At 37.3% G+C, this 17513-nt stretch overlaps 1 protein-coding gene across 3 annotated transcripts in view; it reads left to right on the plus strand.

The window, feature by feature from the left end:
• Positions 1–17249, plus strand: part of lrch3 (leucine-rich repeats and calponin homology (CH) domain containing 3) — a 42867-nt gene extending 25618 nt beyond the window's left edge. The window contains exons 13-20 of one of the 3 annotated variants that reach the window (XR_014030673.1): positions 1494–1541; positions 1672–1725; positions 3474–3507; positions 3617–3734; positions 10144–10241; positions 10407–10544; positions 10656–10733; positions 15881–17249. Coding sequence is in view for 2 of the 3 variants with exons in the window: in XM_081373246.1 (XP_081229372.1) it covers positions 1494–1541; positions 1672–1725; positions 3474–3507; positions 3617–3730; positions 10141–10241; positions 10407–10544; positions 10656–10733; positions 15881–16039 (726 nt within the window). In the remaining variant the exon portion in view is untranslated. Of the gene's footprint in view, positions 1–1493; positions 1542–1671; positions 1726–3473; positions 3508–3616; positions 3735–10140; positions 10242–10406; positions 10545–10655; positions 10734–15880 lie in introns of all 3 variants that reach the window. The other 2 variants (XM_081373246.1, XM_081373247.1) reach the window with 2 other exon arrangements.
• Positions 17250–17513: the final 264 nt, after the last annotated feature.

Genomic DNA, 17513 nt, shown 5'->3' on the forward strand with positions numbered 1-17513 from the left:
AACTTTTTGAAGTGACAAATGTAGTTGCGTGTACTGTCATTGGAGGGAAATTTTTCATTTTTGAGTGAACTAACCCTAAAAGTTTCTGACAACTTTCAGTCTTCATTTAAAAACATTTTCTCTGAAAGTTTGAGTTTAAATAGTTTGCAGAAGCACTATTATAAACACAATGAGGCTGTGAAAGCAGTTCAGCGTGATGTTTAATGTCTCAGACAACCTCTGTAGTCCCGTTTAGCCATATGTTAGCAACCGCTTTAAGACGAGCTTAAAAAAAAATCACAAGAAGGTTTTACCGATGTATTTTATGCTGTAGAGTAAAACGTGAAAATATCTTGAGCTTGTGTTGACCACTGTAACTTACAACTTTTCCCTGGATTTGAAGGTCTAGGGAGTGGGAAGGGCAACATTAAATCACTGTTTGGCAATTTCTATCATTAAAACACTGGGAGAGGGAATAAGGCAAGAGGGAACGGCAGAGCAGGTGAAACTTTATTTCTGAGTGCTATGATCAACAAAATGTGGAGAAGATTAAAGAAAAGAATTATTTATAAGGAAAATATCTATATACACACAGGCAATAATTCAAATACACAGAGTCTGGGGAGGACAAAGGGAACTGGACAGTGCCAAAGCAAAGAAAACAACAAAATCTTTCTAACCCATTTTAACTTAACCTGTCTATTAAAGAAGAAAAGGTAGAACGAAAAATCTTCAACGTTCAGGATGTCGGATCTACCATACACTAACTACCAAACCAAAAATACAGCAGGTGGCACATGTCCCTAACCTGGTCTATGTATACAGAAATATCACATGACATTACTTGCCTATCCCTTTTCATCCATCCAGCACAAGCACAATGATAATGCTTTCAACAACTCAAGAATGAATGAACCAAAATAGGGTCGGCAAGATAATGTTGGTTCACTGACAAAACAAACACAGAGTGCACAGTCACAGCTCAAGTCTCTATTTCTGCGTTGAAGTGTCCTTTTTATAGTTTCCCGGGCTTCCCATGGTGAAACTGTCACAAATCACCATTTGACGTCAGCACGCTCAACTTCCCCTCTCGGAGCCAAACAACAGATCCAAACGTCATAGGGACAACCACAGACCTTATTTCAGGCATTCAAAAAACCCATTGACTTCAGGGTGATGGAACTTGTTTAAAGTTTTGGCCTAGCAAAATACTATTGTCAAAATTAAAAACAAAACTTTTTGTACAAAATACGTCATCCCTGCAGCAATCTATAGCTATTCAATTTTGTTTTAGGCTGCTAAAGTTTTGCCAATAGTCAACACAATTTAATATTAGTATAATAAAAGTTGCAGCAATAATATCAAATAATGTTGGATTTGAAAAAGAAACATTAACATTGAGATACATGGAGATGCTCTGATGGGTGAAATTTTCCAAATCCCAGTCGAAAACTCCCAAATTATGCACCATGTCACCATGATGGGAAGACAATTTTCTGTCTTTGTACTTTCAGCATAAATCAACTCCAAGCCCTACGAAGCTCAGTCCAACAGACAGTGAGGTGAGTCTCATTCTCAGATTTGCACATTCACTTCCTCCCCATCCATCTGTGTGTGTGTTTGTGTGTGTGTGTGTGTGTGTGTGAGAGAGAGAGAGAGTCTGTAGTCATATGCATTACTGTCCCACCCCAGAGTCTGTACCCCTCCCGACGGTCCACTCACACCGATGACTCCGCCCTCTTCATGGTAAGAGCCAATCAGCTCGGATCATGCGCCATCCTCCATCTCCTTTCTCACTGTGTGTTCTCTTCCCTTAACAAATGTCAGTTTTAGTCTTAAAAAATTAGCATAATGTATTAACACGATTTAAGGTTATTTCCATTTAAAACTGCTTTTCTGATCAGTTTGAACTGTTAACATGTTATGAAGGTGCACTCAGTAATTAGTCATTTTTACCCATATAAAAATGGGTATATATTTTATATTTTTATAATTATTATTATTATTATATAATTATTATTTTTATATAATTATTTTATATTATTACATTATATATTGTATTTGATAGTTATTACTTTGTTTACTTACTGAATGCACCTTTAATATTAGATGCTTTTCCCAGTGTGCATCTTTAATACGCTTGCCCTGCTTCTTTTTGCTTCCCTGTCTGTCCCTTTACTTTGTCTCTTTCTCTACTTTGTCTCTCTTTCTCTCTTTCTCATATATGTTGGTTCTATCTGTGTCAGAGTGAGTTTGAGCCTCTACTGATATTTGAGATAGACACAGATACCAACACTATAAAGAAGAGGCCAGACCCTCACAAACAGGTGAAGGAGACACACAGACACGTTTATCTGCTGTCAAAATGGGGACTTGGCATAAATTGTTTTTGTTAGTGGCGTTTGCTAAGTCAAGCATCACAATTAGTATTGGTTATAATTAGGGTTAGGAAAATGAATGAACCCTGAAATGTTTGTATTAAACTGTTGCATGTTGCAAAACTTCTCACAGTTTCATTAGTACATTTTAAATAATGTATAATAAATAATATTTATTAGTTTGTTTGGAGCCTACAGCTGATCTGCCTTCATTTTATTTCTGTAGATGCAAATAAGCTTATTGTGGCTGTTTCTTGATCATTTTACTCTAAAAACATGTATTAAACGTTAATATTAATGTATTCATTTATATTAATGTGTTTATATTTATTTATTATATTTTTATTAAGCTGACTCCTTCAAGAAAACATTCAGCATTTTCAGGATAAATTAAACCTTATTTAATGCATTCCTGCTGTAATATTTCCTCTTCATGATATGTTTCCTGCAGTATTTTCAGTATTAAACAATGAAATCTGACGCTTCCAAAACACTTACACTTTCTCAAACCTTCTATTTATTTCCTACGTTCGTCCTTTATTTCTCCTCCTTTCGTTTCATTTCTATCCTCTCCTCGTTTCTTTGTGGCTGGCTAGTCTCTCTCTGCTGTGCCGCTGGATGGGTGTGTGTCTCCCGCTTTATCCGTCGCCCCCTCCTCCTGTACGCCGCAGGTACTGAACCGCAAGAGCCTGGAGATGATCGGCCTCTAGATGCAAATAAGCTGACTGTGGATGTTTCTTGAAAATTTGACTCAACAAAGATATTGTGGTTGCACTCCAATCTAACACCCTGTCATATCCAGGCAGAATGACTATGACAAGTTTCTTAGAGGAAATTATGCTGGAAACCTGTTCAGGATTTCAGCTGATCATGTACATATTTATTTAGGGTTTGCAAGTTCTCACGTTAAAAACGTAATATAAAGTGAGGTCACCTGTGGGCGAATCTTACAAAAACTGCCAAGAGATATTGGCTACTTATTTCTTTTTGAGATTCACACCTAGAGTTCACTTTAAAGCGCATGCCACAGATACAGTGTTCATTATCTGATATTTCAACTCATTTGACCTTTTTCACTTCTTATTTTCTCTCCAATTGAACTCCTGTCTTCTGTAGCAAGGTGAAGATTATGCCTCACTGTCACCCACTGGTATGTATTCGTTTTAAATCATGAACTCCTCTCATTCTCTCTTTCCTTACTGCTGTTTTTTTTTTTTGCCCCACATCCCTTTTTGACAAATGTTTTGCTTGTCTTGCAGCCCTCCAGTCACCCACTTACCCCAGCCCTGCTGCCCCGTCCCCCTCCCGCGGCCTCAACCAGCGACCTGAGAGTTACCTGTTCCGCCTGAGTCAGCGAGAGGAGAAGAAAAAAGGTTTGTTTACCTGATGCAGCTCATTGCTGAGTCATTCTTTGTGGGAAATTTGTGATGTCATGATTAATCATGATTCGTATACAGCAGTGGTTCTCAAAGTGGGGTCCGCGGACCCCTTTCTTTAAAGTGAATTTCGTTTTGTATAAATTGTATCTTAATTTTAATACATTTTTCATCAACCAATATAACAAATATAACAGACAATAATCATGGAGGCGAGGCGCCCGCGCGGTCACTTGCAATGCACGTGAACTGGAGCGCATCTCATCTTAACTTAACGAAACTCAGTGTATGCCTCACACAGACATGAGAAATACATCAAATACACAAAGCTTGAAATGTCTTAAAACGAAATAATTCAAAACGAAAAGAAAAAGGCTACTCTCTGATTATGTAATCCATGATGTGCATTTCTCTCTATAGGCGCGTTCACTACGAATATGGCGATCGTCAACTTCATCTTTGCATCTTTTAGAATATTTAATTGAATGCTGAATGTTGCGCTTGTTCAATTTAATAAAATTAAAACTTGAATTGTGATCATTAAAATAATTTAATATTAAATATTTAGTGGCCAAGTTTTGCTAATTTTTTAATAGTGTGTGTGTATAGAGAGAGAGAGAGAGAGAGAGAGAGAGAGAGAGAGAGAGAGAGAGAGAGAGAGAGAGAGAGAGAGAGAGAGAGAGAGAGAGAGAGAGAGAGAGAGAGAGAGAGAGAGAGAGAGAGAGAGAGAGAGAGAGAGAGAGAGAGAGAGAGAGAGAGAGAGAGAGAGAGAGAGAGAGAGAGAGAGAGAGAGAGAGAGAGAGAGAGAGAGAGAGAGAGAGAGAGAGAGAGAGAGGAGAGAGAGAGAGAGAGAGAGAGAGAGAGAGAGAGAGAGAGAGAGAGAGAGAGAGAGAGAGAGAGAGAGAGAGAGAGAGAGAGAGAGAATTGCGCAGCTCCCCCTGTCAATGATCTAGCACCCCCTCAGCACATGCGTTAACGATTTTGCCGGGGCTTCAGCCCCAAATGTTTGAGTGTAGCCCCGAATGTTTTTTGAAAAGTTGACTGACAAAAATGAAACTGGACAATAGCCTATGTAAACCCCCGAAATCATAAGTTGCCTTATTTCATTGTGCTTTGGCTTTGCTGCTGTCTCTGACTAGTGATTGTTGAAATCTGTCTCTGCAGACGCACCACGAGAGTGATTTCAGCCTATCCTAGAATATCTCCAGGATTTGCGCAACAGAAAACAATCTCACAGCAATTAAAAAAAAATAAAAAAAAATAACGCAGTCAGCACCGCCGCACAGTCCTCTGTCAGACCAGATGTTGTCAGGCTATATGTCAGTAAAGCTTTCCTGTCGTATGACTCGTATCAGCTGTGTGCTCGCGGCGCGCACTCTTCAATATCAAGCGCAAATGCAGTGCGCCCTGTATCACGCAAAGGAAACTACGAGCATGTACGTCGTGTTCTGTCGGCTAAGTATTGAAATAACCAAAACGGAGAATAAAATTGTATCATTTTTCATTATTAATATTCTAACATTTTATCAATATTGTAAAGTCATCAAAACTGACTCGTGTCATAAAAAAAATATTTTGTGACCAAAAATGTGAAAAATACATCTAGCCTAAATGATCGTTCTTGACATTCTTTTAACTATAAGCAACCCAATTTGTCTAGATCTGTAATATTATTTCCTTTGTATAATGAGCTTGTCTTTGTTTTAAATTATATTGTATTTTTATTGTGAGTGTGAACTGCTGCACAGTCATGTGATTTAGGCAGCTTGATTAACATTATTACAATGTATTCCTATTTAACACAGATGTTCTTTGCTAATTACAGAAACTATAAGCAAAATATAAGTATAGATATATATTTATAAAATAAACAAACAAAAGATTGCACTGGTGTTTGATTAACATCTATATGCAAAATAATCCTTATAAGATTTCTCATTTAAGGCCATTCCTGTTTGGAATATGTGATTGTGTATTGTCAACAAGCAGAAACATTCTGCATTTCCATTTTGTACTGTGGATCATTCATTTCAACATTTATTCTCATTCTCATGTTTAAGAATCTGTTATCTGCTTGACAAATAATTTCTGTATACTGCCCACTGACATATTGTTATCAAAAAATGTTGGCCTTCAGACACCTTAAAAAGCACATATGTAGGTCCGAGAAATCCAAATTTTCTCGGGGGAGCACGCCCCCGAACCCCCCTAACTACCTCACATTTCAATACGCGTGTCTGTGGGGTAATGTGGGCTGCTGTGGCTGCCCCCTGCATATAGACCTACAATATACATTATTCTCTGTATCGAATCATGTTATCTTGTAACCAACCCCCAGCCCCTGATGTTTCGGGCTCAGCCCCTGATGTTTTTAAAACCTAGAAACGCCCCTGCCCCTTTCCCTCCTTTCTCTCTCTCTCACACACACACACATGATTTAGCTATTACGTTTGTGTTGCGGTTATAAGGGGGTCCTTGGAATTTTTTCTGCCCTATGAGGGGTCCCTATCTCCAGATAGTTTGAGAACCCCTGGTATACAGTACCGTTCAAAAGTTTGGGGGCGGTAAGATTTGTTTTTTAAAAGTCTCTACTGCTCACCAAAGCTGCATTTATTTGATCAGAAATACAGCAAAAACAGTAATATTGTGAAATATTATTACAATATAAAATAACTGTTTTCTATTTTGATATATTTTAGAATGTTATTTATTCATGTGATGCAAAGCTGTATTTTCAGCATCATTACTCCAGTCTTCTAGCCTGGCTAACGTCAGACCAAGTCTCATTTGAGACTTGGTCTGGGAACCACGTGTTCGTTTTCTCGTATTTGAGGCGTGGTTTACGAATGCCCAGAAGCGTTTATTCGGCGCTATGAATGTCTATCAAATGCGCCTGTACGTAGCTCATAGCCAATCGCTTCAATTATAGCAGATGACGTATGTAGAGCGACAGAAATTCGACGAGGAAAAAGACGATGGGTCAAAGATTTATTTGTACACGATGGCGTTTAGCGAATATTACCGTTTGTGCAAGATAAACATGAGGGTAGAAGATAACGTCGAGTCTGATGCCATGTTGGATCCATAGATATAAACAAACTGCTTCGGTGTCGTCATCGTCTTGCTGCTCCCTCCCCGTTCTGTGATTGGTTCCCTTTTTCAGGGGAAAATTTGGTCCATGGTGTCCAGACTGCCAAGCAGCGTGAATAAAATCGCGCTGTGAGCAAGGCAGCATGGGGAAACCCAGGCTACCAGTCTTCAGTGTCAAATGATTCTTCAGAAATCATTCTAATATGATGATTTGCTGCATAATAAAAAAACATTTGTTATTATTATTATTATTATTATTTAAAAAAACTGTTGTACTGCTTAATATTGTGGAAACAATGATACGTTTTTATTTCAGGATCATTTGATGGATAGAAAGTTCAAAGGAACAGCATTTATTTGAAATATAATATTTTTTTATAACATTATAAATGTCTTTTCTGCTATGATCAATTTAATGCTTCCTTGCTGAATAAAAAGTATTACTTTCTTTCAAAAAGAAAGTTAATTTAGTTCCCTCAAAAGGCATTCCTAGAAATGAAATCGTTCCCAGTTCCTTTGGTGCAAACATGCCAAAAAGGGGGTTAATAATAGTTATAGTAGTTCTAAGGCACTATAGCCGCGTTTCCACTGAAATTACCCGGAACAATTTGTCCCAGGAACTTTTTTTGCCCCAGACCGGTTGCTTTCTGCGTTTACACCGCGGCCTAAAGTACCGGGAAGGTAAACTGCGCGCAACTGCTCCTCCCAGTCTGCGACGGACAGTAATCAGTTTTGAGCGCCACATTTATAATAAGTATGGAGGAGATTCAAACTGTGCTGCAGTTATGTTTTGGTTTACTAACGAGGTAATTAACAAAACAAAATAGACGAGCACTGATACTAAAGCGTGTTCAGAAAGCTCGTATGCGTATAAAATAGACAACGTATGTTATCAGTTATTGTGAGATGCCTGGGACGAACGCGCAAAAATGTCCTCTTTCGCAAATACGCTTAAAAAAAGCCTGAACCCCGTCTATCAATCATAAATAGTGACAATCTTGTAAATAGTTGTTTGTTACTAACCTCAAAGCGCTATTTCAATCCTGTTATAGTAGCCTATGTAACATGTGGTTTGGAGTGCCTTGCAATAGATGACAATGTGTAAACATAATGACTTAATAAAAAAAGCTGTGGCAGAAAAGAGACGAGCACTGATAAAGCGTGTTCAGTAAGCTCGTAATGCTAACGGTAGATATTAAATTTGTATGTTATCAGCTATTGCGGACATTGACCGTGAGATGGCCGGGACGAACGTGCAGAAAGTTTCCTCTTCCACAAATACGCTTAATAAAACCTGAAACTCGTCGCCAGTCCACCAGTTTTTTTTTTAATTAAATTCCATATTTGCAGACAGACAACTCTTACTGCATGAAGCCACGACACAAACCGCAATAGATTTTTTAAAAAGGGAGGTTAAAAATAAATAAAATGCTGCGTGGAGTCATCCAACCAAAATGCGGCGTGAACACAACCAATCAGAAGTCCCACCCCTGAAAGTTCCTGAACTTTGAAAAAGTACTACCTCATGAGCAGGGACTATCGGAGGGGGAAATATTTACCCGGAACTTCATTTAGACCCTGGTTCCTGCGGTGTAAACACATTGAGTACCAGCCCAAAGTTCCTAGTTCCTGCGGTGGAAACGCGGCTTATGAAAAGGTTCCTCCGATGCAAAAGCCCCTAGTGTAAATTAAGTGCACAAATCAGTGTCAGCCTAAATATTTGAATATTTTGTAATAAACCTCTGAACAAAATGTGTTTTATCAATTACTTGTAGTCAGTAGTTTTGTGTTTTAATGTTTAATCATTCGGTATCGTTGTTTCCTAACCCTCATGAAAGAATTTAAGTGCACAGTGTTGTACCTTTGCCGCCTTAAAGGTCCCGTTGCATGCGATTCCATGTTTCAAACTTTAGTTAGTGTGTAATGTTGCTGTTAGAGCATAAATAATATCTGTAAAATTATAAAGCTCAAAGTTCAATGGCAAGCGAGATATTTTATTTAACAGAAGTTGACTACAAAAAACGGCTCGATTGGACTACACCCCTCTACATCCTGCATTAGTGACATCACCAGAACCGTTTCTTGACTAACCTCCGCCCACAGGAATGCTCCCTCAACTCTACTGGCTACTTGCGCACTTCTTATAACTTAGCCTACTGTGTTTACTCAGCTCTTACGGTGATTTTCTGAAGTAAAACTGACGCTTCATCTTTTGTGTGATGTACAATAAACTTTATTAAACTCATCAGTACATGTTTGATCATCATTCAGACAGCAGACTTGTAGGTTATTAATAAATAATGAATACATACAAGCAGATGACAAATACGTTATAATAACCGTAATTAAACTACTAAACCATACCTGTTTCATCTCTATACAGCAATCTGACTCTGTAGGCATTATTGTCCGACTCGAAATGAACGCCGTTACTGAGAGTTTCTGATATTATCATCATTCCGTGAGATGAATTTTTCCTGACAGACTGAGCGCGAGCTCATGAAGCTCCGCCCCCTGTGTCGTCCAGCAGCACCTCATTTGCATTTAAAGGGCACACACTGAAACGGCTTGTTTTTCTGAGCCCCAAAATATGTCAATTTAAACATGCTGTAAAAAATGATCTGTTGGGTATTTTGAGCTCAAACTTCACATACACACTCTGGGGACATCAGAGACTTATTTTACATCTTGTGAAAAGGGGCATAGAACGGGACCTTTAATGTTCATTTTCATAAAAAAAATGGTGCTTTGAATCACATGTTGATATAATTCATCTCAGAGCTGGATGGTTTGTCTTGAACTCTTAATTAAAGGATTTTCTGAAATGCGTATGGAGAAAATATGAGAAATACAGTAAAAAAAAAATCACTGAAAAGGTGGCAGTGTTATTATTGTTAACTAAAACTATCAAAAATCGTTGTCGTTAATTTAAGAAAGGGGAAATAAAATATAAATATTACATGACCAACTTTAAAATAAAAATTAGAAATGTTGCCTTGGCAACAAACTAACTGAAAATTAGTTTAAGTTGAAGTACTAAAATGACTTAAACCGAAAGAAATGTAAATTAAAGCTAAATAGAGACATTTAAAAAAAAGAGAAAAACATAACAAAATTACTAATACTTAAACTAAAATTATAAATGAAAGCTATTTTAAAATATTAATAAATACTATAATAGTATTTAAATATTAAAATTTCTCTGAAGTAGGCAGTCACTGTTGTGCTTTTACAAGTTAATCATCATTCCTAATTAGAACTTGCTCATGTAATTACGCAGTGACGTATTTCTAATGGCATGTGTGACCATTTTACAGGAGAATCAGGCGCACAGAAGGCGGAGCCAGTGGAAGCCACTCCCACACAGAGTCCAGCCCCAACGGGAGAGGAGGCGCTACTGATAGAGCAGCTGAGAAGGGTACCCTCCTCTTCTTGTCATCCATTAGTTATTTATCTATTGTTTCATATATGTATGCATGTGTGTTTAATAAAATATTAAACTCATTTATATTGTATTATGCTGTCCTGTTAAGCATATATAATTCAAAATACTGTAAGTCTTAATTGTTCATCCTTCATGTAGAATATTGAGTGTCGACTCAAGGTGTCTTTACCCACTGATCTTGGGGCAGCTTTGACTGACGGGGTCGTGTTGTGCCATCTGGCCAACCACGTGCGTCCCCGATCCATACCGAGCATCCATGTACCCTCACCGGCAGTGGTGAGTGACTTTTGGGGTTTATTTTGCTCTTCAACTTCATTTATACATTTTTGCGTATGTTTGTGTTTGTGCATAAGAATACATAGTTTCATCTTTTCTTTTTCTTTCCAGCCCAAACTGACAATGGCCAAGTGTCGACGAAATGTGGAGAACTTCCTAGAGGCGTGCCGCAGAATTGGAGTTCCTCAGGTAGACTTGGTCTCCTACACTTCAAGCTGTTTCCTTTTTCATGGAAAGAGTTTTTAATCTTTATAAATCAAATTAAGAAATAGTTTCTCAAACACATGACGTTTGGTGTTTTCTTCAAATCTAACTGGGCTTTTAACATCTTTTGCTGTTTCCTCTAATGCTCTAAAAGTTTAAGAGCTAATACCACTAACTCTTTCTCTCTCCCCCCCCCCCCAATTCCCTTCCAATTTAAAACCATCTCACATCCCATCAACCTCTCATTGTGTTTTATTTGAACACTCATGTTCATCTTCCTCTCTGCGGGCAGGATAGTTTGTGTTCAGCGGGCGACGTGCTGGAAGGGGAGGTTGTTTGTGTGTTCAGGCTGGTTGAGGCCTTGCTCTCCCTGGGACCGCCTCCCCTTCGCTCCGCCCCTTCTACCCAGCTGGCTGGATTCGCCCTTTTCTACCTGTCAATCATGTCGCTGCTATGTGTTCTCTATTGCCACCTGGTGCCAAGCTGTTAAATCACACTTCCATATTGGTCACTGCACTAAAACAGTCAAATGGTTTCTTACGTGGGCAAATGAGCAGATTTACAGGATAGCCAGTGTAAATGCACATGTTTAGTGTTCTAGTGCACATCATTGATACTTTGCTAAGCTCTGTCTGACCCCTTTGTGTAATGTTGCTCGCTCAGGCAAGCTTTAAAATAACATTCATGTGGATTGCAGTAAAGCGTGCTTTTAAGGTGGGACAAATGGATTGAATGGTAGCCTATTACATGGACTGGAAATAATTTTGATTTATGCTAAATATTTGTATGTGCAATTTTCTTTAAAGAAATTAAATTACCGTTCAAAAGATTGAGGTCGGTAAGATTTTTTAAATGTTTTCTCTTACGCTCACCAAGGCTGCATTTATTTGATCGAATATACAGTAATATTGTTACAATATTAATAGCATTACAATTTTAAAGAACTATTTTCTAGTTCTCATTTTAGAATGTAATTTATTCCTGTGATGCAAAGCTGAATTTTCAGCATCATTACTCCAGTCAGCAGTGTCGCATGATCCTTCGGAAATCATTCTAATATGATGATTTGCTGCTCAAGAAACATTTCTTATTATTATCAGTGTTGATTTATGGAATCGGAGTCAGATTGTGGTGTCAGTATTTTTGTGCAAGTTGTGATACATTTTTTCAGGATACTTTGATGAATAGAAAGCTCAAAAGAACAGCATTTTTTGAAATATAAATCTTTTTTTAACATTATAAACAGTGTTGGGGAAATTACTTTTAAAAGTAATGTTACAATATTGCGTTACTTTTCTCAATAATGGGACAGGAGAGAGATGTCAGTGAATAAATTAGAAAACAAAGGAACTTGCGTTACTTGTATTTTGTTATAAATTTAAAAGTATTATTTTAATGTTACCCCCCCCCCCCCAACACTGATTATAAATGTCTTTACTGTCACTTTTGATCAATTTAATGCATCTTTTTTTTTTTTTTGAAAAATCTTACTGACACCAAATTTGTGGACAGTAGTGTACATTATCACAGTAAACTGAAAAGACGAACGCCTCATTTCATGGTTGATAAATGGCAATAGTTGCTAAGGTGTGGTCAGTGACGTTCTAAGGCAGGGCTTAGCAAAGAGTCAATTCAGAGTGTTTATGTCTGTGTATGTGTGTGTGTAGAGAGCACATTTCCATAGCAAAATTCAAAGCTTCATCAAAAAGCACAAAAATGGGTGGATTCCCCCATTCAGCCTTAAACAAGACGACAGAACAAGCTGACTGCTCTGTGAACGAGCCCTTTGTATGTTAGTTCTGCTGCACATTTTCCCAAAGTCTGCTAAAGTGGATGAGTATTTTGTGTGGCTTTGTGTTTCTGTGAGGGTTTTCGTGAATGAATAAGACAGTGTGGAGGATGCCAAACCTTAAACTCCCTGTTTTATCCCTTTGTGCCTTACTGTGTGTATGTCAATGTCTTCCATCTCACAGTTAACACAATGGTTCTCCAAAAATAACATTTACTCACATTTATGTCGTTCCAAACCTGTATGAGTTGCTTGAGTTGTCATTCCAAACCTGTATGAAATTTTGCATACTGTCTGAGCTGCTCTTTTCCATACAAAAGTGAATAGGGACCGGAGCCTTTAAGAACCAAAAATGCCAAAGCAAGGGCACCATAGAACATCCTACCTTTATTGCATATTAAAAAGATAGTTCACTTAAAAATGAAAATGAAGTCATTATATTTACTCACCCTGGTGTTGTTCTAATGCCTTTCTTCCTTTTTCAGACCACAAAAGGGGAGGTCAAAAATGTCCTTATAATGATAGTGCATAGCGACCACCATCAAAAGTAAGATGCAAAAGTATCACAGAATGTTTCCATGTCATATATTCCAAAAAGTTTTTAAAACTAAAAAAAGTAAGAAATTAATCAAAATGCAACGTAAAAAACAATGTGTGCTTTTCCTGGGCGAGCGTGTGTGAACTACATGAACACATGAACACAAGTCACATGAACATGCAGTCATACAAAGAAGACCAAAGGCCAAGGTCAGGATTTTCGATTGATAATCCAAACCAAACCCTATCGTATACCCCAGGCACTTGGAATATACGGCACATGTTGAATAGGATCATTCTGTGATACTTTTGCGTCTTTTTTCAAAGCTTGATACAGGACATTTTTCTTTTAAATTCTCCTTTTGTGGTCTGAAAAAGAAAGAAGGGCATACGATAATAGAACAACACCAGGGTGAGTAAATTACTTCATTTTGATTTTTAAGTGAACTATCCCCTTAAGTAATAAAGTGCATGTCATATGAACTACTGATATGAGATGTTCTTTTTTGAAGCCTGGCAGTCCCTGAGCTAATTTATTTTCGTTCATATACCTTTCAATAATACATAAATAAATTTGGAGTCATTTGTGTGTAAAATGGACTTTTCCAAAAACTCCTCTGGATTCACAAACGCTTTGTAGACTTCAGATTTGATAGTTAATCATGCGTATGTTAATAAATTCCAATCATTTATAACTAGGCTGCTCATTTATAATTAGCATAATCCCACCCAAAAATTACAAATAAGTGAATTGCGTGTAGTCTGGAACGCTGTAGGAACTTCTGGACTACCTTTTCAGGTTTGTTTCCAATACATTACATGAATGCAAAAGGAATTATTTGGCCATATGCCTGTAAAAGGTTTCAGTTATTGTTTATCAGTCAAATGTATTTTTACATGTGACTAATTGGTTAAAACACTTTTTTTTGTAATAATATTACAGTTGTAATATTAATAAATGGCAAATAGTGTTATCAAATTGCAATGTGTTCAGTTTGTAAAAATAAAAAATAGATAAAAGTATAATCTTTTCATATGAATACGAACACTTTCGTGAATCTGAAAGTTACGTCAGAAGGGTTTTGCGAATGATTTGCACAAAAATGAATTGTTTCAAGGAATGGCCTCACATTATGTGGAAAAAAGCAGCCACAACTTTGTTTAACATCTCCTTTTGTGAAGAAAGTAAATCATACATTTGAAACGACTTAGGGTGTGTAAATAATGTCAGAATAGTAATTTTTGGCTGAACCAACCCTTTAAATGGCTAGAAAACATCTCGCTATCCGCTCTTAACGCTACAGTTATCAAGCATCTTGTCAGTCTTGCACCAGAACACAGTTTACTCACTGAAATATCAGTCCTTGTCAACCAGTATGCCTGTTGTTAATTAATATACAGTGTAATATAATCCTAACACGCATAGGAAATACAACACCGGTCACGTAGAGTGTGTAAGCGTTTGTGTCTGTCAGATTTGTGTGCCATATTGCCTGATTTTCCTACAGTCTGACTTGTCCTCCTCTGCTTTTCTACAATAAAATCTAAACTCAAGTATCCACTGTAGATGTGTGTTTCATCAGTAGTTTAGTTGTGTGTTTGTGTCAGTCGCAGCTTTATGTTGGGTAGTGTGTATGCATGGCTGGCACGTTCTGGATTGTCTAGCAGGTGAAAATAAGTCTGATTGCTTGTACTGTACACTACTGGATTTAAAGACTTTTATGCTCACCAAGGCTGCATTTATTTGATCTAAAAGACAGGCTGTCTTTGAAATGGCTGTTTTCTATTTGAATAGATTTTCAAATGGGATTTATTCCTGTGATGCAAAGCTGAATTTTCATCATCATTACTCCAGTCTTCATTCACATTTCTTATGATCAATTCAAACAATAACAATAAACACACTGTGATACACTACCGCTCAAGTTTTGGGGTCAGTAAAATAAAAATAAATAATATTAATACTTTTAGTCAACAAGGATGCACTAAATTGCTCAAGTGACAGTAAAGAAATGTATAATGTCACAAAAGATTTCAAATTCAAAAGAACAGAAATTGGAAAAAAGTATCATGTTTTCCACAACAATATTAAGCCGCTAAAGAACCATCATTCAACGTTGAGTACCAACAATAATTAATAATAATTGAGCATCAAATCAGTATATTAGAATGATTTATAAAGGAGCATGTGACACTGAAGACTGGAGTACTGAGGAAAATTCAGCTTTGCATCTAAAATATATTCACATAGAAAACAGTTATTTTAAATTGTAATAATATTTCACACTATTACTGTTTTACTGTATTTTTGATCAAATAAATGCAGTCTTGGTGAGACTTCTTCCAAAAACATTGGCAAAAACGTTTGGCCTGTAGTGTAGATATATGGTTCATGTTTTTAGCACATACAGTGTCATGATTTGATCTTTAGCTTTAGGAGTTGGCTCAGTTCACTAACCCAAAGCATGTGCAATAACAACCACTACTAATAATACTCTCACCGGTTAGTTCCTGGTTGGTGACAGACAGGTTTCTGTGTAGCAGGTTTTGAATGATTTTTCCATCTCTCTTCATCTCCTTCATCTTTCTTTACAGTTTCCAAAGGTCATTTTGATTTAAGTCCTTCCTTAGTTGTACATTTATCTGCTTTATTTGAGTTTATCCATTGTAATCATTTATTTTAAGTTATATTGATTTTTTTATCATTTTGTTTCTCCATTGACACACCATTTTTGTCCCTTTTTTGTTCGCCCCTGCTGTGTGTGTGTGTGTGTGTGTGTGTGTGTGTGTGTGTTTACGGCCGCAGAGCCAGCTGTGTCTTCCCCTGCACATCCTGGAAGAGAGAGGTTTGGCTCAGGTGGCCGGGACGGTTCGTGCCCTCCTCGAACTGGCTCCTCCGAAGCACACGCCCTCCCCCAGCACGACCCCAACCAGTCCCAGCACTGCGTCTCCTCTCGCTCTGTAGGAACGAGCTGTGAACGGGCCAATCGCAAGGAATCTCCTCCCAACAGCCCCAGAGATCTTTAAGACTCCTTTCTGCTCTAGAGAGACCCTTGAACGGTTCTGTAACGGTAACACACTCACACACACACACACACTACCTGCTTTGTGAACACACCGCTCTTCAAACCCCAAACCAGCCTTCAGACAACAGAGGGGGAGAAGAGACGACTGACGGGACAGAGAAGCATGTCCAGAGACTTCTTTGAAGCAATATTTCTTTCGTTTTAACAGTTAGTTTTACACTTTAATATCTTTAACTATTATGGGTGGTGTTTTTTTGTATTTCTATTATTATTATTATTGACTCTCAAGTGATGTGGGAATGAGAGTTGGCCAAAACTACCCAAGCTCATGTTACAGCGGCTGACGGTTAAATCTCACTAAACCTGTCTGGGTCACATTTCACCCTGAAATTATATAAACAAGATATTATACTTAAGAAATGAAAGCGTTTTTTGGGGGGGGGCCCTTATGGTTTTTGTGACATTTTTTTCATGAAAAACAAAACAAATTACGGCAGCGCAAAAACATGATGATTAAATATTATTTAAACTGTAAAGTATTTATACATTTAATTTAATTTATTAAATTAAATTACATTTATACATTTAACTTATATGAATTTAAATATAAAGCATTGTATAGTCATAGTTTTACTGTATTAATGAGAATATTGAATAATGATTATTAAAAACAAACAAAAAGGAAACCTTCCAAGCGCATCAATGTAATGAGAATTTAGGGAGGAAATGAGCTTAATTGTTCTGAAAACAATGTCACAATGCAAATAAATAAAATGTTTAGGAGAAAGAAATATGCTTCATTTAGGCAAAAGAAAATATATGTTTTGGGTGAAGTGTGGCATGCTTTCGTGAGATTCAACCGTGAGCCTTCGAAAACAATCCAAACCAGCATGTATATGACTGAATTACACTAATTAGCAATGGTCTTAGATTAACACATGAGGGAAACAGGACTGAGATGTTGATCTGCTGAATGTTTCTGTCAGGAGTTTTAGTGTGTAGCCACAGGGTTTTGTTGTAATGACACTTTTCATGCTACTTTTAATTCTACAAACACAGGAGAAAAAAACTATTAAAACTTTAAGAGCTCACAGACTGTATTTGACCTTGTAAAACTGAGAGGTATATTAAAGTGCTATAGCAAGGTTTAGCATGATGGGCACAATTTTTTACAAAACAAATATATGTAAAGACGTTTGAAACAGTAAATGATTGAAACACTTATTCTATTTTTATAGCCTTGGTCGCACCGAGCTGATAAGACTGACGAGGGCTGATTTATATTGCTGTTGTGTTTCTATATGTAACAGGTCTTGCATGCGTGGGATTCTGGGTGTTGGGAGTTAGACTGAAATAGAACGGCAGTATAAAAGCTGTTTTTTGTTTTCTTCTTCAATTTTCATTTCATTTTTA

Source organism: Scardinius erythrophthalmus (genome assembly GCF_964197995.2).
Source record: "Scardinius erythrophthalmus genome assembly, chromosome: 8".
Taxonomy (NCBI): Eukaryota; Metazoa; Chordata; class Actinopteri; order Cypriniformes; family Leuciscidae; genus Scardinius; species Scardinius erythrophthalmus.